General features: G+C 41.2%; 1 protein-coding gene and 1 long non-coding RNA gene across 5 annotated transcripts in view; one reads left to right on the forward strand and one right to left on the reverse strand.

The window, feature by feature from the left end:
- The window catches only part of LOC125896442 (uncharacterized), a 32,292-nt gene extending 25,609 nt beyond the window's left edge, over positions 1 to 6,683 (forward strand). The window contains exons 3-5 of the long non-coding RNA XR_007450260.1: positions 1,799 to 1,894; positions 3,858 to 4,013; positions 5,996 to 6,683. This is a non-coding gene — a long non-coding RNA (uncharacterized LOC125896442). The remainder of the gene's footprint in view (positions 1 to 1,798; positions 1,895 to 3,857; positions 4,014 to 5,995) is intronic.
- pde4ba (phosphodiesterase 4B, cAMP-specific a) overlaps positions 1 to 27,562 on the reverse strand; it is a 193,668-nt gene that overhangs the window by 12,804 nt on the left and 153,302 nt on the right. For 3 of the 4 annotated variants that reach the window (XM_049589019.1, XM_049589020.1, XM_049589021.1), the window contains one exon: positions 10,383 to 10,495. In XM_049589019.1, the coding sequence (XP_049444976.1) occupies positions 10,383 to 10,495 (113 nt within the window). Of the gene's footprint in view, positions 1 to 2,698; positions 2,977 to 10,382; positions 10,496 to 27,562 lie in introns of those variants that run through there. The other variant, XM_049589022.1, reaches the window with a different exon arrangement.

Raw genomic sequence — 27,562 nt, forward strand, 5'->3', positions numbered from 1 at the left:
GCGGGACGCGAGAAAAGAGAGGAAAAATAAAAAAATAAAGAGAAACAGAGGAGGCAGCTCTTTATATAATAGCTCACTGCATAATATATAAAGAAACCAGAAATAACGGCGGGGGATGTCTCTCTGCAATGTGTTGAAGAGCTACGCTTCTCCAGAGGCTGTAAAGAAATGCCTTAGTGCACATAGACACAGTTGCTGTTATCTACAGCTAAACATGGTTGATGCTGACATGTTACATGCATGTTTCACACACACACATATGTTTCTGTATGAGCGTGCCATTGTCTCTGTGTGCTTAATTGTATTGTTCATCCAGGGGCAGAAGGGAAGCCTCTTTACCTCCTACTGACACCATGACGTTAGAGGGAGATTAGCCTCTTGGAGCTCTGTGGGTATCTCTCACATACCCACATACTATGCATCTATTATTTGATCCATTGGCTTCTTCTCCTCAAGCGTCAAGCTATGATTGTCAACTAATGCCTGAATCACCTGTCCAGCTTCTTTCTTGTCTGAAATCTTTGCTTTAATAATTTTCATCTGTGGTGGTTCAGATTGAAGTTGTTCCTTTAAGCCACTAGTGGGTGCACTACACCCAGTGTGCTGTGGAGCAGGCTGCCCAGTTCTCACACAGTACTGACCTCTTCACCCTGCAGTGACAGAAATGCACAACTTGACTTGTGGATAAACCTTATTAAACCATATTTTTCTGTCAACTTTAAACACATGCAAACAAGTGTTGTTAAGAAGTTCTGACTATTCTGAATTTACAATGATGAGGGTGTGAAAGCTTTAAATATTTAAGCAGTTCCACTCTGAGGTTAGCCTTCACCTTTTACCGAAACATACATTTTTCATTAAACAACTCTCGGGAGCTTCAGTTAAAAGAAATCATAATCACCATGATAGAATATTTCTTCTTTACCGTCTGATTTTTTTAATTTATGTCAGTTCATCAATATAAACTCGTATTTACAGTACGCAGCATCGCTGATTGTGACTTACGCTTTCATTCGTTCTTCAGCAGTAAACCTGCAGTGGTTGTGGTTTATCTTTCCCCTGCTTTAGCAAAAACATGACGCAAGACGGTCACACGGGCGCAATGGCAAAGACTCGAAGTGACATAACTCTGTGAAGACCGGGGAACCTACCTACGTACCAACCGTGCGTATGTCGGGTGAAGCTACAGACGACTAGGCCTGACAACCTCTCACTTCCTATGACTCACTCTCATGCTACCGTGTGTCTGTATGCGAAGGAGTTTATTCTTGTGTCTCTGAACCCAGTAAGATGTATCAAAAAAAAAAAAAAAAAGCGGTCACCTTTAAGAACCAGAGACAAGAAAACAGAGGGAGAGATAAAAGTAAGTACACAATTTCTCAGCTGAGTGATTCATTCCCATCACTCCCAGCTGTTCAAGGCCTCAGCAGAGTCAGATGTGATGTGCAGCACCATTTTTGGCTGAAGGAGAACAGTTAACAGACTTCACAATTGTGCACACTTGAACTCTGGTTGCTCGGAAAGCAGAAAGCACCCCTGTGTAAAAATATCACAGAGGCAGTATTACACTGAGAAGCAAGGAGTGCTCGGATCACCTCTTCTACAAAATTCAACACTCATGAATGATCAAATCATAAAAAAACAATGTTTTATCACGTTAGTAACAGCATATATCCCCCTAACCTTTGGGGGAAAATTCCCAGAAAGATTTGCCTTACTCTCTGCATCCCCTGTTTGAACAAACCAACCATTGAGCAGCATCTGACCACTTTGCCACTACCTCTCTCTTTCTCCCCAGATGACCTGAGTGTTTAGCCTAAGCCAGAAGAAGAAATCTCTCCAAGCTTTGGCACTATGCTTAGAAACACCACTTCATCACCTACCTGGGCCTCAGGTAACTTAAACCCAAGGCCATTTTGCTTATAAACTCAAATTGCTTCCCTCTCTTTAGGCAACACTTGACTCATCTAGAGAAAGACAAACACAAGCTCATTTTTCCTCAGGTTTTTGCTATGCTCATCTGTTTTTGAGCAGTAGCTACAACCTTTAACTAAGCACCAATTGCTATCATCTATAGGTCACTGACAAACTCCTGAGGAAGTCAGTGTAACATTGTTCCAAGGAGATTAAAACAGCGTCTGTAACTGTCTCTAGAATGCCTGTATCTTTCTTCAAGCTCAACACCCTGAGAGAAAAGTTTAAGTAATCCCACAAACTTAAGTTGTAACTTGACAAAAAGACATACTAAAAATCCAGAGACTGCTCCTCAGAAGCAGAACACATACCACAGACTCTTGCATGAATCTCTGAAAAGATGCGTATAAATGTATAAATAGGAATTTAACAGACAAAAGCAAATGGCTTTTATCATTACAAATGTACACTTTGGTAATGTTCAATTACATCAACTGAAGAAAACAGAAGAAACATAAGAAAGAAACCCTGAAGCACACATTCAGCATCTGCAGCAGAGGAATAGGTTTAAACCGTACTGACGGCGACCACTTTAAACAACACCAAAGGATCAACTAAAACTCAGTGTTTAAGAAAACTACAACCACAGATGTGAAATTCACACCGTATTAAGCAAGCCACAGAAGTTTAGCACTTAGACAGAAGATCCGACTGTCCAATAGCATATGACAAAAAGTAAAACTCTTCTTATCAAACTAACAAAACAGCCCCCAAGAGGACTCACCTTTCTCCAGCCATTTAGCTTCCCCAGTTTCCTCTCTTTCTTGTCAAAGCAGCAGGCTCCCATGTTGCTGTGTGTAGAGTGCAGAGCAGAGTGGGGCTGCCGTCCGTTAAAGTGTCTGTCTCAGTCTGACTACAGCATGAGTAAAAGGACCAAGCCTCAGTTCTCTGACGCGGGGAAACGCCACAGCTCTAGTGACTCACTTTGGGCTGCGAGGTCTGACTAGGCTTTACCTCACACTCTGTGTATGTGGAGTAATGACTGAGTGTGTGTGCATGAGAGAGAGAGAGAGAGACCTCTTCCTTATACACACTCCCTCATGGGGGTAGTCCCGCCTCCAGCCTCTTGCTCCTCATTGCTTGCTGTACACTACTCCTGCAGATGGTAGTCACAGCTATCAGGTTTACACTGTCAATTCTGTGCACACCAGAATGCTCCACAGTCCAGCTGTTGATTTGACTTCTTCGCTATTAGGGTAGGAGTGCAAACTGAGTTTCCCTTTAATGAACAGAGAACTCTGCATCCTCTCAACTTCGTACACATTCACAACACTAGTAGCTGCAGAAAGCTTCATACATTAATACAATGAACTATTTTGATCACTGAAAGATCATTTAAGTCATTTTTCAAGAAAAAGTGTGAAAGATTTGATGGTTCAGGGCTCTCAATTGTCTAACATTCAGACAAAACCACCATGTGGTTTTGCATATTGTGAAAGGACTTTTTCACAGTTTCCTGATTTTATAGATGAAACGATTAATCGTGAATATGATCTGCAGATAAACTGCTAATGTAAATAATCGGTAGTTGCAGTCTAAAATGTCTTGGTTTGTCTGACCACCAGTCCAAAACCTAAAAATACAAAACTGACAAAAGCAGCAATTCTTCTTGAGGTGATTAATCAACTTATCTTTTCAGCTCTGATAACAGTTATTTCTACTATTGTGTAATCAGTCAATGACTTGTTTTTGATATTAATCAATCTGTTATCTAGTTAATCAAATTGAAATAGTGGAAATTGTTTGTAAAATTACACAGATCCCAGGTGATAAGTCTGAAGATCCCAGACTTAAGAAACTGATAGCCGTGAATGTGAAAAATTAACAGGTTACCAAAATGTTTCTGCAATTTGACTAATGGAAAACTCGACTTATCATTTCAGCCCTAGTTTCAAATAACAGAGAGTCTACAGCCTCGGCACAAGTGGATATTCCAACTCACAACAGGCCTTGACCCATCTACGTCAGCCATACATAACAGCAAGGACAGTCACGTCCTGTAAGTCCTCAGCATCGACAGCCTGCACTTCACCTTGAAGGTACAGCAGCACACTCTTGAATTTCACCTCCCCTGTACTCATGTTTCATACCCTGCCACAGCTTGAATAACAGTTTTTCCACACGAAACACAACAGGTAGTTGGGCAGTCACACCAGCTGATTGGCATGTTCTTTATATAAAACCAATCGAGGGTAATGGCCCACATGACATAGAGCCAGCAGGTGTGTAATGTTTAGTTTACTGTGAAAACAAGGCGAGGAGTAAGACAGCCTCTGTCAATAGGATTAACTCACTGGTCATATGGACACACAGCCTCACACACACTCTAACTCACACAGACACAAACAGGTCATGCATACAAGTCAGACATGGTTGATGGAGAAGTCCTTATCAGATGGTTACATGTCAGAACACACTCACCCTCCAGCCAAAGTCACATCAATGAGAGAGGCTCATAATACACAACAAGCACATTGTGCCACCTGATATGCTCCACTCAGTCATATCCAGCACTTTCAATTTCTCTACACAAAAATTCATATTACTGGCTAAAACAAATCTGAATTTACATTATTCTTAAAAAAAACCCAAACATACTGTACATGCATCATTCTGCTTAAGTCAGACTGCTGTTAACATTTCATGTCGTTACACTGGGTTACAGTCTGATTATCTTAGCAGATAAAGGGGTAAGTCTTAAGAGAGGTGTAAGTGTACATTGATCTGGATCTATATATTGATTCAGTATTTAAAGATCCAGTGTCATTGATGCAAAGTGAAAACATCGAGTCATTTCGTCATCTTTAAGGTATGCCTTTATTTTGAAATTCCCATGGGGCATCTGTGTCACCATTTCCTTCCAAGCACACCTCCTTCCTAAACATGCTAATGCTAGAGGCCTAGCGCCAAGGAACAATGAAGATATTTACTGGTAATATCTCATACCAGTTGCAGGCCCCTGAATTGAATGGAATCAAACCCATATTGTGGCAGACTTTGAAATATCAGCAAATATCCTGTCGTCCAAAGAATTGATAATGATATTGTGTCCTGCCAAAAACTGTGATTTACACCCTTAAGTCTTAATTATAGACTGTACAAAATAATGGACGTTGCTACCCCGATGTAACCATTGGTTTATGGACTCGTGACCATACTGGGAGGAGAGGGTGGAGCTGTGGAGGAATGGGGTAGATCTGACTCAACAACTGTAGCAGCCCCTCTCAATTAGCCTGTCACTCAAGCGGCCCTGCCCTTAAGTACACATTTTATTAAGGCTTAAAGTTATGCAAATGTGTGAGAAACTGTTGTCATGAATGCTGAAATTAGCTATAGAGATCAAAACCGTGTTTGTGCCAGGCTGCAAACGTGTTTATTTCCTCGGAAAATTTGGGTATTTTAACATGGGGGTCTATGGGGATTGACTCGCTTATGGAACCAACCTCAAGTGGCAATAAAGAAACTGCAGCTTTTGGCACTTGCCTGCTGACTTTGTTTTTCAGCCCCGGCGGTTGCTGCTTGGTCTTAATCCAGTATTTTCTAGAAAAAGCAGGATCGAACTATTCCTTCATTATTCCATGGTTAGGATATTTTGGAGTTTCTCAAGTTGGGGAGGCTCCTAAAATCAATCATCACCTGCAGATAACTTTTGGCTCAATCAGCCCATGTTTTCTGTTCTTGCAAAAGTGCTAAAATTACAGCCTGAAGGGAGATAATACGCCCCACAGTCCACAAATTAGAGTTGATATAAACCAGCAGCTTTAACACATTTCTGAATATTGTAATAAAAGCTGTTGACTTTTTATTCTTCTAGGAAACCCTTGACTCATTCTGCTGTACCGGACATACTGTTTCTTCTCTCTACTCTCTGTGTCTCCTGTGAGATTCAGTCGTCCTTTAGCTTCATATCCATGTCTGAATGTTTGTTTGTCTAAGTGCTTAATAGTATTTATTCAGTCGTCCTCATGTGTCTTAACCCGAAGCTTGTACAGCTGACTGTCACTGTTGGATGTGTGTCTAGATGACGACAGCAATGGGATAAATAAACAGGACCATTAACTATCCAAACGGGCATGATGGGATGTCTATTGTCGTCTGGAGAGAGCGCGGGGGATCAGGAAGGAGACAGGAAGAGAGAGTCACTCTGCCCAGGGGTCTGCATGGATCCCTCACACACACACAAATGTTTTCTCTCTTCCTCTTGAGTTTATTGTGTTTGACCCACTGCGGGATCCCTAACATCCTGTTGTCCAATTTTATGAGAAATAACAAGCTTATCCTCTTGGCTTACTTGACAAACAGTTTTCCCTCTTACTCACAGCTGCCCTACAGCCAATACAGCAGCTTTCTGGGATCTCACTGCCATGAAAAAAAACATACAAAGTGTTTGATATTGAAAAATTTGAGTCATTAAAAAAGTTGTAATCTGTAACTTCCTATGAGATGTCATCCCCTACAGCAGTGTGAGGTGGAATTTTAATTGTGTTCGGTCTGTAACAAAGAGGGGATGTTGTTGTTGCAGCACCACGAGTGGCCATGGGATGAATTGGCAGCAAGGGTGAGTGGCAGCGTCGTATCCAGCTCGCATATTTACCCCAGTGGCCAACTGTGGTACTGCAATACAAAAAAACTCTTGCCCCTTGTGCTAATTTTTTTTTTTTTACCCTAGACTGCCATCATAAAAAGAGGTCTGTAAAACTGTTGATAGAAAAAATTCTAACTGCAAACATTTCTTACTCTTTGTTTTGTGTTTTTTTAAAATCCAAAACGAAAACTTTTCATCTAGAAAATGCTATTTTGATGTGCATGATCTAGATCATGATCTAAATGTAACATCTGTAAGCCAAGAGGGGTGAAGCAGATGGGCAGTTGTAGGTCAATTATGCACATGTTTAATGGACCACACAGCACAGAAGTAGAAAGAAGCAAACCAGGAATGGAATGGAGCAGAATGAATGGAACAAATGGATGCTATGTTGCAGTCCATTATCCAGTTTTCATAATACGCCGCATTCCAAATTATTATGCAAGTTGTATTTAAGTGTCATAAAGATTAATTTTTTTGTTTTTCAATTAAACTCATGGATGGTATTGTGTCTCAGGGCTCTTTGGATCACTGAAATCAATCTCAGACACCTGTGATAATTAGTTGGCCAGGTGAGCCCAATTAAAGGAAAAACTACTGAAGAAGGATGTTCCACATTATTAAGCAGACCACCATTTTCAAGCAATATGGGAAAGAAAAAGGATCTCTCTGCTGCTGAAAAGCGTGAAATAGTTGAATGCCTTGGACGAGGTATGAAAACCTTAGATATTTCACGAAAACTTAAGCGTGATCATCGTACTATTAAGAGATTTGTGGCTGATTCAGAGCACACACAGGTTTGTGCAGATAAAGGCACAATGAGGAAGGTTTCTGCCAGACAAATACATCGGATTAAGAGAGCAGCTGCTAAAATGCCATTACAAAGCAGCAAACAGGTATTTGAAGCTGCTGGTGCCTCTGGAGTCCCGCGAACATCAAGGTGTAGGATCCTCCAGAGGCTTGCAGTTATGCATAAACCTTCTATTCGGCCACCCCTAACCAATGCTCACAAGCAGAAACGGCTGCAGTGGGCCCAGAAATACATGAAGACTAATTTTCAAACAGTCTTGTTCACTGATGAGTGCCGTGCAACCCTGGATGGTCCAGATGGATGGAGTAGTGGATGGTTGGTGGATGGCCACCATGTCCCAACAAGGCTGCGACGCCAGCAAGGAGGTGGCGGAGTCATGTTTTGGGCCGGAATCATGGGGAGAGAGCTGGTCGGCCCCTTTAGGGTCCCTGAAGGTGTGAAATGACCTCTGCAAAATATGTGGAGTTTCTGACTGACCACTTTCTTCCATGGTACAAAAAGAAGAACCGTGCTTTCCGAAACAAAATCATCTTCATGCACGACAATGCACCATCTCATGCTGCAAGGAATACCTCTGCATCATTGGCTGCTATGGGCATAAAAGGAGAGAAACTAATGGTGTGACCCCCATCCTCCCCTGACCTCAACCCTATTGAGAACCTTTGGAGCATCCTCAAGCACAAGATCTTTGAGGGTGGGAGGCAGTTCACATCCAAACAGCAGCTCTGGGAGGCTATTCTGACATCCTGCAAAGAAATTCAAGCAGAAACTCTCCAAAAACTCGCAAGTTCAATGGATACAAGAATTGTGAAGCTGCTATCAAATAAGGGGTCCTGTGTTAAAATGTAACTTGACCTGTTAAGATGTTTTTGATTGAAATAGCTTTTGATTTCAGTAAATATGACCTCCTAATGCTGCATATTCAACAAATGACTATTTTCAGTTCTTTACAACCTATAAAATGTCTTGAAACTCTGTTGTGCATAATAATTTGGAACAGTGCATTTTAAGTTTTTTATTTTTTTAAAAAAATACTGTTTTCATTGGGAGGTTTGTTCAATAACATTTGAATTAAACTTTAACAGCTGATGACTTGAAAATTATGCTGACTGTCATTTGCATCAACTATTTAGAAAAATCAGAGAAAAATATAATTTGCATAATAATTTGGAACGCAGTGTACATCTGTGATGATGTCACATGGCCAGCACAGCTCACTTTATTGTGTAAAACTGATTCACTGAAAAGAAGCTGACACGTTCTACCATGATTTTATCATGAGACCTGCTACACAGACTTATGTCACCTCATTACCACCAGACACAATGACTCTAATGATAACAGTTGCAACGTCATACACAAGAAATAGACAAAGTTAGTCAAGGTGAAAGCATGAGAGCAGCTCAAGAGATCTATAAGATATGGCCCAATACTTCTTGGTACCAATCTCTGTCATGCTCTGTCAACTGCTAGTTGTTATAAAAAGAACCAGGAACTGAACCTTGGTGCACATCACACACAATCAGTGACACAGATGAAATGGAATAACCAGTGAACAGTGAAAAGGCGTGTAAAAGGAAAGATGGAAAAAGGGCAACAACAGCCGGAGACACCAAACCCCGTCCCTCTGTCCATTTTACCATTTTTGCACAAAGAAAAACATTAAAAATTAAGACAAATATATATATGTATAGGTATTAACTGATAATAATAGTAAAACTTAGAGAGCCATTTTAAATAGGCTGAACTGGTAACTAACTTTAAACATGAATCCAACTGAGTAATTCTTAGATACATATACAGATAAGGAGTACAAAGACAGCAGAATCAACTTGTAAACCGTGAAGACAGCCATATATTGCTGTGTATTGTGATCTGTCAGTGAGTGATATGGTTAAGGAGTCACTTAAAAAAAGAACCAACAACACTAAAATAATCGGACTGGCACAGGAACCACTTCTCAGCATCTATATTAGAAGGACTAAACAAAAGGGTTCTCAGATAGCTTCAGACACCACACACACACACTGCACAGCCATTACAAACCCCTACCCTCAGGTCTAAGGTACAGATCTCTTGCTTTTAAAACAAAGAGAGCCATGTCCAGCTTTGTACCCTCATCCATCAGACTAATGAATAACAGCTGATTTGATCTGATATATATGCTTGTGTGTGTGTGTTTGTTCTGCTCTCCTTTTAACATTTGTATTTGTATTTTGTATTTATCTATTTGTATTTATTTTGTTCAATATGCACTGTCGCTCTTCACAGACGAAGCTCCTAACGGAAAAATAAAGTTCTTGAATTGAATTGAATTGAATTGAATTGAATTGAATTGAATTGAACCAGGAACTGACCCCCGGTGCACATAACTCACAATCAATGACGGAGAAGAAACAGAATTACCAGTGGACAGTAAAAAGTTGTTTTACAGGAAAGATGAAAAGAGGGCCACAGCGGGCCAAGACACAAAAAACACACTTCCTTTAGTCAGACCATTCTTGCTCAAAGGGAAAAAAACATTACGCAGAAAATATTGGAGCTTGGCACAGGCACAGGCAGAAGTCAGCTGATGTGTTACATCCAGTCATATTCATACAGGTGGTCTTTACAGCCCAACAGCGCTCATACCAACACTGCTTACTCCTGCAGCCCCTACCAGACCAAACTCTTCTTACTGTACATGTGCAGACTTTTAATGCTGTTTACTTTGCCCAGGGTCATGCTACGTTCATGTATGTAAATAGATACCGTATCTCTGGAATCTGTACACTGTTGTTCATGTGTTAATTATGGTAAAGGATTTGTTCTCCTCGCAGAGTCGCTTGCTGCTCAGATTTGAGAGCAAAGCCATTTCTGTGCAAACATTTGCAATCAGTGAAGCATTTTTCAAAGGTCTCTCTGTTTATGATAAAATAAAGGCATTGTTGGCCTTGTGCCCCTCAACATTCTCCTCACTAATGAAGAAGACTGAAAAGCTTAAAGAAGGTAACATGATGCAGCCTCTCCTACCTTGTTGGAGGCCATGTCGCTGACAGAGCGGTAGGTCTGGATGGTCTCCAGCTGGTCCAGACACCAGTCCAACTCCTCCATCGTCTCCATGGCCAGCTTCTGGTACGCCTCATCTGTCAACAAGCAGCCGGCACACAGAGACACACTGTCAGAACAGACGGAGCACATGGAGCCCGACTGCTGCCCAGACACTCCCAGGCAACATCCACCCATGGGTCCCGCTCGGGGCGCCTGCTGCAGCTGAGGAGAGGGAATGGCTAGAGGTGGCACCCGGCTGCAGCGCTCCTTCATCATGAGGAGGTGTAGCTGTGGCGAGCGAGTGAGACTCACAGCTGTCAGCAGAGCAGAGTTGAGCGGAGGAAACAAGGGATCTGAGCTAGCTCTGTCACACAATCAACTTTTCTCCCTGCGTGTGTGTGTGTGCGTGTGCGTGTGCGTGCATGTGACGCCCCCCTCCCCCTCCCCGACCCACAATCCGAGGCCCGCGGCTCATTTACATGAAGTCAACCCCTCAGAGCAGGAAATCAGATACTCCTCACCCCCCTTCATCCCCTCACAGATGCACTGTACCCCACCTCACAGGAAGCAAACAGACACCTGTAAATCTACACACACACACACACACACACAAACACACACACACACACACACACAAGCTTTTGTTATGCCAAACCAATTTTTTGTGTTAACTCTAAATTATTTCCTGCTTCCTCTGACATTCATATGCACGCAAATGAATAAACAAGCAACACGGATGAAGTAACATCAGTTTTATCACATCTGATTATCGACTCTGAGCAGATAGCAGCACTCCACATATAGTGATGCTGTTTTGTTTGAACAGTAGTTGAGACACAAACATGGTAATGGACCTATCAGTCTCAGGCGGGGCCCCACATGCAGTACAGTCCATGCAGAGTAGAGAACATTTGTCATTTTGGTCTGGTGCATAAATGATAACAGCTGCTGTAGAGACGCGTGCGGTTATTGTTGTGCAGTGTGTTCACAGTAGGTCAAAGGCCCAACCACAGTGCAGATACAAATGTAGCCCAGATACAAAATTACAGGAACTGGTTTAGGTATCAATTTTACCAGAACTGAACAATATTTCCGTAACATTTACCAGCAGCCAGCATGTGTATGCTATTGTGTAATTATGCCTTGTGCTGTTTTTTTGTTGTATTGGCCCATTTTCTGTCTTTTTTTTTTTTTGGCATAATACATTTGTTGTTTTTCAGTCATCTATACTATTTAGTATTTTAAGTATTATAGTTATTAAATTAGGGCTGCTGCTACTGGTTACTTTAGTTATTGATTATTTTCTCAATCTGAAAATAGTGAAAAAAGTGATGTCTTCAAAAGTCTTGTCAACCAAAACCACTAAATTGATAGTATACTATCACATTTTGCAAGAAAATCTTCATACTGTTTGGCATTTTTGCTGGAAAAAATACCATATCGATTATCTGTTGATCAACTACTTGATTAATCATTTCAGCTTTATATTAAATGTTAATTTAAATTATAGTTATCAGTTTGTCTTGCACTGTTTTTTTTTTTGCAAAAACTGCAGCAAAAAGTGATTGTAGTGCAAAAAATCTGAGCTAAAATTGAAACATAAGCTAATACTACTGGAAGAAATTAAAGGAGAGTGACAAAAATATACTGGTATGTCATCCTAAAACAAGCATATTCAAGCCAGTATGAAAAACTAACCTGTGTCAAGTAAAGCTGAAGGACAAAAATAAAAGAAAAAAGAAGGTAAAATGTAAATAAAAACTGATTCTAATAAAAGACAGGAGTAAACACACAGCTACAACCCAAGTTTTTAACATCGGTTTCCCACTTTTTTTAAACACCCTATGTTACAGTAAGCATAATTAACAACGTAATGAGGGACTTCTCCTTAAAAATTAAAAATATAATTTACACCACAGAGTGCCTATGACCAGATAAAGAGGAAAACAAGAGTGTGTTGTAGCCTGCACGGAAATATTCTTGAATGAATTCAGAGTCAATATTCCAACCCTGTTCCTGTGGTTTAACTGTGTTTTTCAGACAACTGTACATCAAGGCTGGAGTGAGTGGAAGGCAGAGGGGGTGTGTGATGAGGTAGCCGGCGGAGTCGGACTGACGCACACACACAAAGATGCACATGCACACTTGCCTGCTGCCCCTGCATTGTGTATACTCTGGGTCTCCTAGCTGCGGAGCACAACATGGCAGCAGGGTGTGCACTGCGGCGACCTTAGCGTGGCCACGTAGAATGTGTCCAGTGCTCTGATCTCCTCGCCATCAAAGACCCAAGCCTGTTTGCTCTCCCAAACATGAGAGGCACCTGGCACTCTGCCCACAGCCTTCCCTCACTCTGATGAGGGGAGTGTATGTGTGTGTGTGTGTGCGAGTGTTGTGTTTAGTTTAACGGCACAAGCTTCTGATGTCAAAAGGGCTTACACTCATTTGAGATGTTTCTTCCACGTATTCTCAACACTTTTGAGGTGGTTTGTGTTTTTGAAAAGCGAAGAAAGGTCCTTTTTTCAAACTGTTTTCTCATTTGAACTTTTAAACTTGGACGGAAAGTTTACTGTGTGGACATGCCTATGGACTGTTGACTTACTCAGATTGTCATCCTTTAAAATAGCTCTTGGAAATACTATATATTTAACCGGTGCAGTAAAATGTAAAAAAGTAATTCTTTTTTTTTGAGAGGTAAAAGTCTTGTTTAATTTCGAGTGAACTGCAGTTTGAGTGAATCAAGTCTTAGAACTGCATGAATCTCTCACATGGTTGAATCATCAGTACAATAGATGGACAGTTGTATCTGAAAAGTATCTGGTTCTTTGATAAAAAGCAAAAGTTACAAGACCGTGTGCAAAAACTTAAGGAGAGAAGTAGACTACGACTCCAGAGAAACATTTCAGTAACAGATCCAATCACAAAGCCTGAAATGCAGCACTGCTTACAAAGAGCGGAAACTAAAGATTATGCTTCATAAAAGCTGGATAAGACATTCAGCAGTTTAAATCAGTTAACTTCTCAGTTGAGGACAAAATCAGCAATCACAGCACAGTGTTTGATTTACTTTTGCAGCAGTTAAAGGTACTCGGTGGCGTTTTTCTTTCTCTTGTGCAGGTAATGTGATTCACAGCACTGTCATTCCTAACACGCAAAGAGAAGCAGCAATGTGCCAGCAAACGCTATGGAGAAAACTGCAAGCTAGTGAAAATGCATGTAAGCAATGCAGGGTTTAAGCTTTTGAGAAAAATCAGCTTTGCACATTTTATGAGAAAGGAAAAGCATTCATCAAGGACAGGCTGCGCACAATTGCTTTTTGATGAGTGACTGAATGTAAATATGCAGCTAAACAGTACACTAAAACATGATCCCAAAAACATCTGAAGCAAGAAATGGGCGACGCAGTAAAAGAATCCTTTTTCATACTTGATCAGCACTGCCTAATTGGACAGTTTTACTGCAGTAATGAACCATGATTGACGTGATTGACAGCTGTGTAGAGACTCTTCAGCTCCGAAGTTTGTCTCATGCAGTAAGGCCATTTTAGAAATACAAGGAAATAGAGAAGCCAGAGGAGTATGATTTTGTTGACAGTGATAGAGTAAATATATCAAAATATTATCTTTTATAAAAATTACCAGCTACAGTTTAAAGCATTTACATTTGGCTGCAGCTCTGATTTGCACATCTGGCTGCTCTTTGCCATAGCAATAGTCACCTGATGGGCACTGCAGTATTTAGAAATAGTCGCCACACTAAACTGATGGAAAGACGTGACTTTAAGCTGTAATATTTTTCACCAAACCGAATTGGATTACAGTTTGGGACAAAAGGGTGCTGATGTGATCAACAAAAGCTGCTCACTTATTGACGTGTGTTTAAGTGTGTGGTAAAGAGGCTGCAGCAGGGTAAAACTGAATTGCTAGATTGATTGCTTGAGCTCTTAACCGCATTCATGACTTTGATTTCAAAACCCACAAAAATGGATACAGTGCTGTAAAATCTGGTTTAGTGAGTCAGGGCCTAAAACTGGTCACAAGGCCAACTTCTTGTGGGTCCCCACATACTAAATCCATTCTCTAGGTAGGTGCCAGATCCATTTAACTATGACGCTTGTATAACAGTCTTACTCTGATCCCTTCCCTGCTGGCAAGCAAAGCCAATACCAGTCTTTACTCCAGTGCAGTTCTCCACTAGTCAAATAAAAAACAAAGGATTTATGTGCTAAGCGTGCAGCCATTGGACACTGACTCGCAGCTATTTCTCAATACTGTTATGGTACTTAGAGCAACAATCGAATCTAAATTCAGTGTTTAAATCCTAATCTTCAGAGGAAGAATTAATCCGAGAATCTGAGAAAAGGTAAATAATCAGCAGGGTTAAAGGGCAAGACTTGATATAAATAAGTTGTACTGCAGACAAGATTATTGAAACAATAGAAATACCTGTTCGGGGCCATTAACTCTAAAAGGCATTCTGCTTAAAGTGTTTAAACTCTACAAGATAAATAAGAGCGTGGCACTGGAAACCACGATGACGGATTTCTGCCCCAACTTTCTTTATGTTTGTGTTTGATTTTTAGGCTAACTAATCTGTACAATTTTCTTTTTTACAAACCCAGTATATCATTACTTTTTAAAACCTATAACTGTATTCCAGAGGCAGATTGCTTTCATGTTGTTGCTTCATTTCTTCCTTAGCCTAGTTCAAACTACACGACTTTCAGAGTCATCAGATTGCTGTACTGTTCGCACCGCACAACTTGCTGTCTTATCGCGGGTCTTGAAGTCGTTGTGGTTTTCACAATGCATGACTGACTGGCGACACGGGTCACGTGCTACAAGATCTTTCACCAGGAGGAATCCCCAATGTGCATTTCTGGTCTCCGAACTACGTCTTGTCATGAATACACGAGAAGTGACAGATATTGGACAGGATTTTTTGTTATTGCAAGACGTGTTCACAAAATAGCCTGTTTCTACATGTAATTACTATTTTTAACCTGTTGCAACCTCCTGTTGCAGCAACAACTTTGGTCCATGTTGCAGATGTTGCACTTATAATTAAGTTCCTATTGCTACAGCCGAGTCTTCCGCTAGGTTTCCCGTAAACTTGTCTTACACTGTCATTGGCTGTAGCTCGATGACAGGTCCTCGGCAAGTCGAGTTTAGCCTGCTAGATATAGGTTGTGTTTGGGATGCATCTGCAATAGCACCTTTCGAAACATAGTTACAAAGTCCTTTACAAACTACACACATTTAAAACACAAGGAGAACAAAACAAACTAAAATATCACTGCGACGGCCCCTGCTTGGCTGCATGGGTTGGTTCAGCGTGTTGACATGCTGTTGTGATGACGTAATTGGTGACGTGTTGTGTTTTTCTACCGATGTAAACAGCTGATCGATTCATTATCTGGATCACGAGCACCTGGGCCTGGTGCGTGGACGGATATAAACAGTGCTGGCTGACGCCGTGCTCTCTCTCTCTTGCTCTGGATGCTTCGCCAGCGCCCATACTTTTGTGTGGCTTTTCTTTTAGGTTATCTCCACAACACCACACCTTGCATACTCCACACATTCACATGTACACTACTGATCACACTGACTAACACACCCCACACCTGCATTGTGTTTATTTACGTTGCTTTACTTAAATAAATATGCTTTTGTATTTGAGTGCGCGCTGTATCTCCGTTTTTGTCATTGCCCTTGAGCCGGGTTATGACAATCACCAAGATTAAAGATAAAATACAAGAAGTCCAAAACTAAAATCAAGAAAGTGCTGTATCGCAGGCAACTGGACTTGCTTGAGTTTCTTGAAGAAGTTTCATCTCTTGAAGATGTTTCATCTCTCAACTGGACTAAAGCAAGCCCAGATGCCTACAATATAGCACTTAAGAATACCATGACCTGGATGTCTGAGAATCTTCACTAACAAAAAGTTCTGTCCCTTTTAGTCTTCATCCTGGACTTTAAAACAGACAAAAGACCCCTGCCCTAGGATCTCAAACTTTGCAAAGGTTTATGAGGGATTAAAAGGTCTGTAATGCAATCTGGAGCCAGGCCATGAAGAGCCTTGAAGGTAATCAATAAGATCTTGATATCAATCCTGAAACAAACTGGGAGCCAATGTAAAGATAGAGCTTGAAAGCAGATTTGTGAGCTCCTAGCCAACGCCGATTTGCCTCTGTATTTGGGCTTTTGTCAGGGACCTCCAAAAACTGTGGATGAGCAGAAAATCAGGGCTTAAGTCATTTAGTGTTAACTAGGCATTATACATGAAGAAGGTCATTTAGGAATTACAGTTAAAAACTCCCTGATCATTTCCAACAAATACATGCTTTTATATTCTCACTTGTTTTAACAGAGGAGCATGCAAGCTCGCTGCATTCCATCAATTACTTTAGTTACAGCAGTCAGCTCTGTACTCTCAGGGCCTCAGATGGACCAAGGGAAACAGCACTCAAAAGCCAACACACACATACAGTAACACCACAATGTAAGAGGGGATTTCCACCGCCTCCACCCCGACACAAGGACCTTTCTGATCAGCGCTCAGACCTACAGTGTCTGTCCAACAGGGCAGACAGGAAAACACACAGCTACACACATGCTGTGCAGTCAGACACACTCACACTCACACACACACACACACACACACACACACACACACACACACACACACACACACCAGCATGTGCTTTACATCAACTGAAATGTCTCATCGCTGCGCTCACACACAAAGATACAAACATGTACTTTCCAGCTGAGGGAGGCAGGGGTTTGAGGATATAAGGTCAGCTCTTTCTCTAGATTCAACATTCAGCTCAGTGAGCGTCATGTTCATGGTAAGATACAGTATTTCCTACCACCATTAACAATGAAGGATAAAACAGACAAAGTAACAACACACTGCTGACACCTACACAAACTTGTTCTCTGAAAACCATCAGTAATAAGACATAAAGAAATGTGTGGGTGTTTTCTGTGAAGATAACTCAATATGAGGGATGAAACAATACATGTATTTGTATTTAACTGTTCGGTATGAGGCTTTCGCTGTGGTACGCTTTACAAAAGAGACTTTAAAGTATCCTATTACATTGCCACTGTGCTCAACAAGGTAGCACACGCATTATCTGACATCGTGTTGTCTGCCCCTCCCACCCCCAAACTAAAACAGTTTACTCCAGTTTAAGATTTGTTTTATTTCAGGGAATAACCTGCTTGTTCAATTTTTAAAAATTAACTACTATACTTAAAGTCACTGATTTTAATGGTGTTTCTAAATGTTGCTCTGTCAATTTGTTAATACAGGACTTTATGGGAGACTTCTTCTTCTTTGCAGCAGGTGCACACACACACACCAAAGCATAAATATACACCACAATATGTTGCTATCAGATTATTTAAGGACAAGTGTGCCCAGAGGACACCAGACCAGAGGAGTTAAAGCAGTGTGTGTGTGTGTGCAAGACAGCTGCATCTGTCATCCTCTCGTGGGGACAGAGTCAGTTTCCTGCCTGTGATGTGATGCTAGGTGCAGCACAGCAGGAGGGCTGCAGCGCATTATCAGCAGCCTAGATCTAAATGGCACTGTGGAGGTTAAATCATCAGCAGAGATTACCTACAGGCACAAACACACAGGATAAGAAGTCATCAGGGGACAATCACTCCTTTATCGCCTTTCATACTAATTTCTGCTTTTAATGTATTGAGTAAGCATTCATCAAGCAACACATGTGGGTTTTAAAGGGTGAGATACGACATTTCCAGTGAACCAGCGTAAACGGACCACACACACTTAAAAAGAAACCAAACTTTTGACGTGGACTGATCGACAGCAGTGCCAGGCTCCTGAATGAGAGAGTCAGGGGAGGAGCCATTCATCTATGACATCTTTTGTTTTACAAGAAACAGAGAACGAGCCGAAACCCTCTGTGCGGTTGCACAACACTTCCTATCAATGATCAGAGATGGCACGGTGAGGCAGTGGGCTGTTGTAGTGCTGCTCATCCACTTCTGATGAGCCCAATTATGACTTTGCATGCACAGCATTGCAAAATCGGTCACTGACAAGTATTATGAAAAGAGGGAAAAGGGGCTGGTGATGGAGGTTGCAGTTTTAGGAGCATGTTATGTGACCCTGTTGATTGAAACATTTCTATAAGGCGGGTTCTGAGAAATGATAAAGTGACATCATGACTCTGTCTTTCATTAGAGCTCATTTATCTGATTTACAGGGAGGCGGAATGCAAATAATGTCTCAATAAGTGGTATCAGGATTTTGTTGCCCTGCGGTTGTGAATTATAAACAGAAGGGAGAGAAATAATGACTGAACGCTCAATGTTGCAATGGAGGATTTGCACATGCTTCACCACTTGAATTTGCAGTAAAACATCAATGGAGCCTTAACGGGGAAATTTATTGCGCTGGGACGCAGTATCGGTAAAACATACTGGTGCCTTTTTCATGTGGTGACCCTCCAGAAGCAGCACTGTGACACATTTGGGCTGCTGACTCACAGACCAACAATTCTGACTTGTCGTAATATGGCGATTAGGCTAAAGCAGAAGTGCTTCATGTTACTTCTTTGTTGTGTCACAGCTTGAAGTTTATGTGCTGTCTGTCCCTAACGCAGAGACAGCTTAGATGTTTTCTACTGCAGCCAGTTGGAGGAGTCTGCAGGAGGAAATTAAATTGAGGAAGATTTAAGATTTGACTGTAAAATCTATAATAAATAACATAATTTTGTTTTTATCTGTTCTTAGCTCAATTCGAGCTTTTCAGTTTGGCTGTGTTTTAGTATTGTTTTGACTCTTCGATTAAGTTTCTATTGTTTTGTCCACAGCTTTTTTATGATGTCGCCTTGGCTGGTCTCCCTTGAATGTCACCAACCTCAAATGGTGGGTTCTGTGGGCTCGACATTCTGAAAAGTAGGTTTATTTGCTTGCAAGCCAAAAGTTCAATGAGAAGATCCACATAACTCTTATGTTTGTGTACTAAGTATTATATTGTCATATTAAGCAAGAAGCGGCTCAGCAGAATGACTGGAAATGGGAAAAAGCTAGTCTTGCCCTGTCTAAAGTTTGAAAAACACGCCTACGAGCTCACTAAGTAACATGTTGTATTGTTTAATCCTTTCCTTCCTTTTAATTGTTGATGAGTGGGCTTTTAGGGAAACTTGTATCAGTCATCATACCACTTTTAATAAGAAAGTGAATTTCCCAAAATGTCGAAATATTCCTTAAAATTAAGGATAAATTAAATAAATCTAAAATGGAAATGAATTGAAATTGGGATGACAAAACTTATGCAGGAAATGTTTGCTTGGCTGTTTGCAGGTGAACTCAGGTTTTTGACTTGTTTCTGGTGTAGCAGAAGGAGGCACGTTCATGTGACTTCTGGCCTGACTTGTGGCTCCTCTGCTCGCATTTAAACTGTAATAAAGTCAGTTCTGACCACAAAACTTCGAACAAAAAGTGCCTTGACTAAGTCACATCTAACAACCATACATGTGTCTTTTGGTTTCTTACCACAGCCGCCCCACCACCACTCTCCGTGGACATAGTGTTCCCTGCCCTTTCCATAACATAGACATGTACACATTCCTGTCTGATTTACTACAGAACTCAGTGGGAAAGCAGCAGAGACAGCCATAAATCTGAGGAGCACACAAGAAATCCCAAAGGTTGGCCAGTGATATAAGATTACCTGCAGAATACTTGGCATAACAGCAAATAACTGCTGTATTAATCAAACTGTCAATCCTGGAGGAGTGAGAAAATTAGGATGCAAGCCTACAAATGTTTGGATGTCACTCTTAAGCCTCATCGAACAGGATTTATTATTCTTGAGAAGTTTGGTTGATTTTGCAGCAGTACCCCATGTGCTCATCTGTGATTTTAATCCTGCCTGGAGTGCATATGTGTGTGACTGTTCTCCCCCAGTATTAATTTTATTCCCAGAAAGCTGTTGTGCTTTGGCATCTATTATTTGAAGTCCCAGCAAGACAGACATTTTGTATTTTTGTGCTATCTTTGTGTCTCTGTGCACAGAATAGGGATTTTCATCATCAAATAATTATTTCCCAAATTTATTTGTTATCTGTTTGGTTTGTAAAAACAGTAAAGGTGAGGTCTTCACATGGTTTTGTGCATTATCAGTCCAAAACCCAAAGAAATTAATTTTACAATGACACGAAACACAGAAGAGCAGAACATTCTAACATCTGAAAAAGACGACCCAATGACTTATTGGCATTTGGGCTTGAAAATATGACTTAAATGATTGTTTAATATGATAAGATTAAAATAATTTCACTTCATTTCTTGTTACTGAGTTTAGAATGAAGACTTCTGTGTAATATTTCTTGGAAAATCATCTGACCACGTGAACAACTTCCTGTAAACTGTCATCCATGATGATGCAGTTAGTTACAGTGGAGCATGGCAAATATGAATATTTCAGTACCCTGTATTAATCCAGTCCAAATGGGGAGTCAGTCCCAACTGAGCCACACAGAGGTCCATCATATCTAATAATTATACTTATTTAGTCTGAAATGCCATTACGTTTTTCCCACCAAGTCACGCCTTGCACATTAGACTGTTGATATGTCTCGCACACTTCATTCACACACAGAGATACAGTGTGATTTACGCATGTGGGAGGTTTATGTGAGGAGTTAACTGAGCTCATAGAAAGTCTGACATCACAGGGTCTGAAGGTTCATCGAGACACAAGGCGTCTGCCTCAGTCTTACACACAGTATTCACCGCTATCTGACTGTTCGTCACGTTCTGGTATAAAAATCTTAAATGTTTTCTTTCTGCATCTCTCTTACTGTCACTGATAAAATGGACAGACGTCAATGAGGTGGTTTGTCTGTCCTATCAGCAACTCTGTGGACCTGTGAGAGACCTGTAACAGCGTCCTGTCCTTGAGCTGTACTCTCACTCTCTCTCTCAATCTGTTTTGACTCTTGCTCTCATAAACTCTCACATATCACCCCCCTCGCTCCTTCTCACCACAGCATTTCGCTCTCTTACCTTCAGCTTCTATACACTCAAATGTGTGTACAGACACACACAAACACACAGCAACAGACCAGGCTTTGTCTGTGTTACCTGAGGTGAACTCCCACATCGGGAGCAACAGTATTGACGGGGCTGAATGGGCCTCATTGTCACGCTGACTGGCATTTGCCCCTCAGGTTGATTAGCATGGATCAGAGGAGCCATGAACCTAGTTAGCCAAACTTCTGTCGCTGTTGATACTTTATTTTTTTTCTTAGGTTTCAAAGTAGCGTCTGGAGCTATGATTATAGAGGTGTGCTGTTGGTGCAGGGCTGGATCTGATGTCAGGGGTGAGGACAGATTTCTAAAATCATCAGGAAAACTTTCATCAGGATGGGCCAGCATGCAGCAGCTGCTGCTGCTGGACCCAACTCAGCTTCTATGAAGTCAGAGGAAAATGTTGGATCACGAATGGAGTCAAACTGAAATTGAATAAATTGATTTCTTAGTTTGATAGCTGTTTTTCTTCCTGCAGCACACGCACATTTTAGACGTTTAACCAAAGCTTCCTATAAAGGGTCAGTTCACCTAAATATGATTTTTTGGAAAGAAATGTGGCTGTTGATATTTTTAAATGCAGGATTTTAATGCTTTAAGCCCCACAAACAAAATTCCACTCCCCTCTGTTCTAATTAAGTATTAGCAGAAATCCCAGAGATTAAAATCTGTAAACCAGGGCAAATAACACCAAAGGCATCTTCATGGCTAGGTACCTCTAAAGGGATGTGAGAAAATGTGTTTGACAAGTTTTTGTTTTGTTTGAAGTGATCCCTCAAAGGAACAGTTGGAAAGGAACTCAAATCTAGAAAGATTTGGAGTCTGGCCCTCACCAATACACCCTTCCTACCCAAGAGGTGGCACTAACAGAGGCATTTCATATGCCGCCGCATGCAATTGGATGGCACGATGGCCAATCAGAGCAAAAAACAAGGTGACGTATTCATTGCACTAAGCCCCATTTGTTTGCCAACCAGTGGGGCTAACTGATACATTATGTTTTTGCCGTATCCCGTCAGCAAAATGGCAAAAACGTCCTTCCTGGAAAGAAGGCTTCTAGGGCAGTCTTCTGTTTCTCTCTCAAGGAAAAAGATAAGTGTAGATGGCTTAGCCTTTCTTCCAAAGCTAAACTGAATGGACGCAATCCTTCAGCAGCTGCCATCTTGGCTGCTTAGTTTTCGAATCCTACGGCATGGTGCTATCCTTATGATGTTACGCCCCCCCAGAGCCCGCCTCTGTCAGATAGACTGATCTGATTGGTCCGATAGGCGATTCAGCGGGCTCTGCTCGTCGGGGCCAGATTCCCGTGCATTGCAAATTAGAATTTGCTAGGGGCTGGGCATCTGGATTTCCACGTTAGTGCCCCACTATATTCCAAATCAAACTTGGACTTTGGTCTGAATCTGTGAGTTTGGTCTGAATCTGTGAGTTAACCATGCTCTAGTCATTTGAATATAAGAGATGGAAATAAAAAGAGCTAGGTAATAAATGTGGCATTATGAAAATAAAAGTCCCCTGAAATAAATAGAAGAAGTCCTTCGAAAATGTCCTATTGTGTAAGAAAAGCAATTTTGTCTGGCAGCTGTCTCTCAGTCAGGATAGGCTCAAGTCTACAACACACAATCAGGCCAAGATTTGGCAACCATTAACTGGCCAGAACACATTTTGGTGCTGGCTGCCATTTCATCCGACAGCCATATCTCAGCTGGGATAGGCCCATGTCTACAATGCCCAATCTGGCCCAAATTTGGCAACCATTAACGGGCAAGAACACATTTTGGTGCTGGCAATCATTTCATCCGGCAGCTGTGTCTCAGTTGGAATAGGCCTTTGTCTCTAACAGCTAAATCTGGGCAAGATTTGGCAAAACTTAACAGGCTAAAGATGGCTCATATTTAGCCCCGTGGAGTGGTCGGCAGAGTTGGGTCGAGTCTGATGGCTACCTTAGACGATGTATGAATTATGCAATTTTTGGATATGGAATATGTTACCTCAAGCTATGTTTCCATGACACACATTGCTTTTCTCTCATGTTATACATGCCACAGGTCAAAGAGCAGGGGGGTCAAAGAGCAGCAGCAGCGCCTCAGGAACATAACCGTTTTAATGTTATGCCTGAGGAAATGTGAACAAGGAGTCCCTCATGGACACACTGATCCATCACCCAAGGAGGTGAGACCATTAGATCTAGTGTTAATGTGAAAGAACTGGCCTTTGTTAAATGTGAATGGTCTGTGTTGTTACAAATGAGACAAATAAGGTCTTTACACTGTCAAACTTTTTCTGCAGGTGCAATCTGTTCAGTTTTCATATGATGACAATATAGAAGGAACAGCAGCTTCTCTGGAAGTTTCTAAACCAGGGCTCTGATCACTTTTACAGGTTCTGATTTCCAATAAAGAGGAAGTAAACAACCTCAGTATGCTGACATGTAACAGGACAAGCTTGGTTTACGTGTCATGCTTCTTCTGTTTTCTTGCCTTTTAATATTTGAATAACATTTTAACAGGACCAAGCAAGAAATCATTTTGGTCCCAACACTTTTCCAGCTGCTGTTGAACTGTTGCCAAGAAAAACACGACTGTCTTATTAACATTATTTAGACCGTATTTAGTGTGCAGGCCTTGAAACGTGGCCAAGCCAGGCTGGTCCGGGTCAGGATGGTGCGGACTTGATGAGTGGAGCGAGGGAAGGCACCAGAGGGGTTCTATGACGAAGTGGTTTGCGTGCGACGAAGGATCAGTGTCTCCAGTAACATATGAAGACCAGCTGAGACAAACCTCAAATGACCTCAACACAGCATGCCTCCTCATGATGGGTAAGCATGCTGTGTCAGTGTATCTGCATATGTGTATGTGTGTGTAACCCAGACCACATAACAAAATCAAATTTAGCCAATAAAGAGTATTGGCACTGGTGAACGGGCAAAACAAGATTGATTGTGTTTGGCAACATGAAACTTCCTGATTGAATCAAGATTAAATACAAGTTCCCCCCAAGTAACAACTAAATAGGCATGTGGCATTCACGGCCTAACATCACTTTCAGAAAAACAAAGATATCTGGATGCTACCTCCGCCAAAAAATCAGCCGGGTAACCGCAGAGTAATGATAACCAAACCATGATTTGACTGTTTTGTTTCTTTGTTGATAATAACCAGGAGGATTTTAATTGACATGACGGTATCTTACTGTTGAATTTATTTTGAAAAGGGGGCTTTCTGTCCTGTTCTACAAAGAGGGTGCGGTAGTGGTGGTGTTTTTTTGGGAGGGGAGGGGGAAGAGGGGGGTCCAAATGCTTCTCAAATACCCAAACAAAAGAGCCGGTCTGTGAAGCAGAGAGTGTTTGAATCCATCTGCGCTGAGCTGAACAGGCCTGCTGGCAAGGGAATACTTCAGGGGAAGGGCAGCCGTCTACTTTATGACTGTGCTGACGTCAATGGCATAATTCAAATACTTGCAGAGTGCATGCTTCCAGCTTTCTGAACCTGCTCTCTCTCTCTGTGGCAGGCCGCAGCGAAAACCCGACGTGGAATTGGACTCCAGTAAAACAAAATAACAAAACAACAACTGGAGTGGAGTCATGTCAGGCTGAAATAGCACAACGCCACATGGTTTTCATTTGCTAGGCCTTCAGTCGTCACAAAGGCGAGTGACAGATTGACAAGTTTTTGGAAATTTGTTGGAAATTTGCTCACAGAGGGTGAAATATTACTTTGGCGCAGCTCTGTGAGACTTTAACTGATTCAAAGGAAAAGAGTTCAGTTTAGAAGGAAGTGTAGATTTTTATAGGTGAACAAGGAAGAAGAAAACCAAAATGACATCGGTTAAACCCCTTTCCATGAAGAGCTATTCTCTTTTACAGAAAGAGGGAAGTGATAGATTTTCTGTGAAGTGATGTGTGTGTTGGTGGCACTCAAGTGTGAATGCTTTTGAGTAGTACGCAGTATTTAGAGCTGACACATCAGTCAGTTCTAAATGAATTGACTGTTTTAGTAAAAATGTCAAACTGTCTCTGGTTCTGAAATACAACGATTTACAATTTTGTGTGTGTGTGGATTTAATATTTGTGGGTTTTGGACAGTTTGTTAGACAAAACAAGTGATTTGGAGATGTATTTTCCTCTTTTTTGACATCTTGTAGACCAAGAATTAATCAATATAGTTGCAGTTAGATATATTTGGTAGGATAAGAGTAGCTCCCCTCGTAAGTGACTGCAAATTTCCTGGAAACACAGGGTCAAGATTAACTAGAGCAAAACAAACGAACAAAACTTGGATTACCTAAACAAAATAAGATGATAATAAAAGTCAGAACATTTCATGGATATTTTGAGGCAAATGCTCATTGAGCCTCTTGAAGACTTTTGACTCAGACTGTTTGCTCTTGAAACCAGATGTGAAAGGCTTGTTTTCCAGAGTCTGAATGACATCATGACTTACATTATGGGGTAAGTGAGGATGACATAACTGGATGGAGCTGTGGATGTCTGCAGACAGACTGACAAACAGTCCAAAATGTAGTTTGCTCTCACATGAGTGAGAAGAAATGAACTGAAAACAAAACTGAATTGTATAAGTCATGACACTGAGTGACATTTGTCTTTATGTTTCTCTTTGACCTCAGTCAACCAATCTAACTTAGAAGACAAAGACAGACCGTTGAAAAGTGTAAGAGCTGGAAAATGCCAACAGATCTGAGATTTCAAGTAAACCCTATCAACATATTAAAGACTGATTTTAATCCTACTTTGAAATTAGCGTCAGTAAGTTTCACTTTACTGGTAAAAAAATAAAAAGCAGTTCAAGAAGCAGAATCAAATGTAGTGCAAAATAACTGATAACATCTTAATGACTCAACCAACAGGCCTCATCCACACACGCACATGCACACACACACACACATGCTTTTCCCTCACATACACAAGTGGGTCTTTTCCCAAAACTCGGCTATGGATACCCCATAGGGAGTCTAGGCAAGAGTGTATGGAGAGCTGTGAGTAGGGTAAATACTTGGCACTGCAGCTTATTTATGACACAGGATAAAGCAGGGGCCAGGCTGATCATTCCTAGCCACGTTTCAACACCGATATCACTTTCAATTCAACCAAGACCTTGCCACTAACACTGACTTTCCAAAAAAATCTTTGGAATTAGAGAAAGGGTAATTTTTTGGAAATACATTCCTTCTTGTTGTTCAGGGATACCCCGCTAGACTGGCTGGTTGAGCCAGGTATTCTGAAACCCTTCAGATGTCTGTCACTCTGTATGGAAACCTCCAGCCCTCTTAAACCCACTAAAGGCACCTGACTGACACTCGAGAGTTTGAGGGCAGGGGGATGGTGAAATGTGACCTAATGCTGTCACCTCTGTATGTCTTATTTGAGATGATACAGCTGTCCACACACACACACACACACACACACACACACACACGCACAAATACAACCCTGTTTGTAGCAACTTGCATAATATAGGCACATATGCCGGCATAGTTTTTAAAGGACAATTTCAGTTCATTACAAGCTGGTTATTACATTGTACTCATACAAGTAATTTGTACAATCTAAAAACACAGTGGCAACACACACAGAAAGTCCAAGTCAGTGATAATTCCTTATTAGACAGGAAAACTGTAAGTGTTTTAATTCAAAGTTGGTCTGTAAACTGTGATGGGCGTTTACCATGATCAGTTTATGTAATAAATTTCCCAATTTGCCTTTGTTTGCATTTGTTTAAAACCTCTATGATCAGCTGCCTGCTCTGTTCCTTCCCTTATGGCTGTCAGAAGTCTATTTGGCGATGTCACACGTGCCCAGACCTCAACGAACTTACACAAGTTACATGACAATTACAAAGTGTTACACTGAATAACCGAATTATGCATGTTAGTTAGTTAGTGCAATCTGATGATTCCTTCTCATTCTAATCTACATGAATATCAACTTTAAAATACATTTTTTCATGTGTGCAGATACGGAGAAAATAAAATCAATGCCTATAAAGGCCTGGCAATAAAGTTTCGATCATTGGCCCCTTAATCTGTTATTTTTTTCTAATTTATATCACAGCTTGTGTGCTACAGCAA

Source organism: Epinephelus fuscoguttatus, linkage group LG10, assembly GCF_011397635.1.
Source record: "Epinephelus fuscoguttatus linkage group LG10, E.fuscoguttatus.final_Chr_v1".
NCBI lineage: Eukaryota > Metazoa > Chordata > Actinopteri > Perciformes > Serranidae > Epinephelus > Epinephelus fuscoguttatus.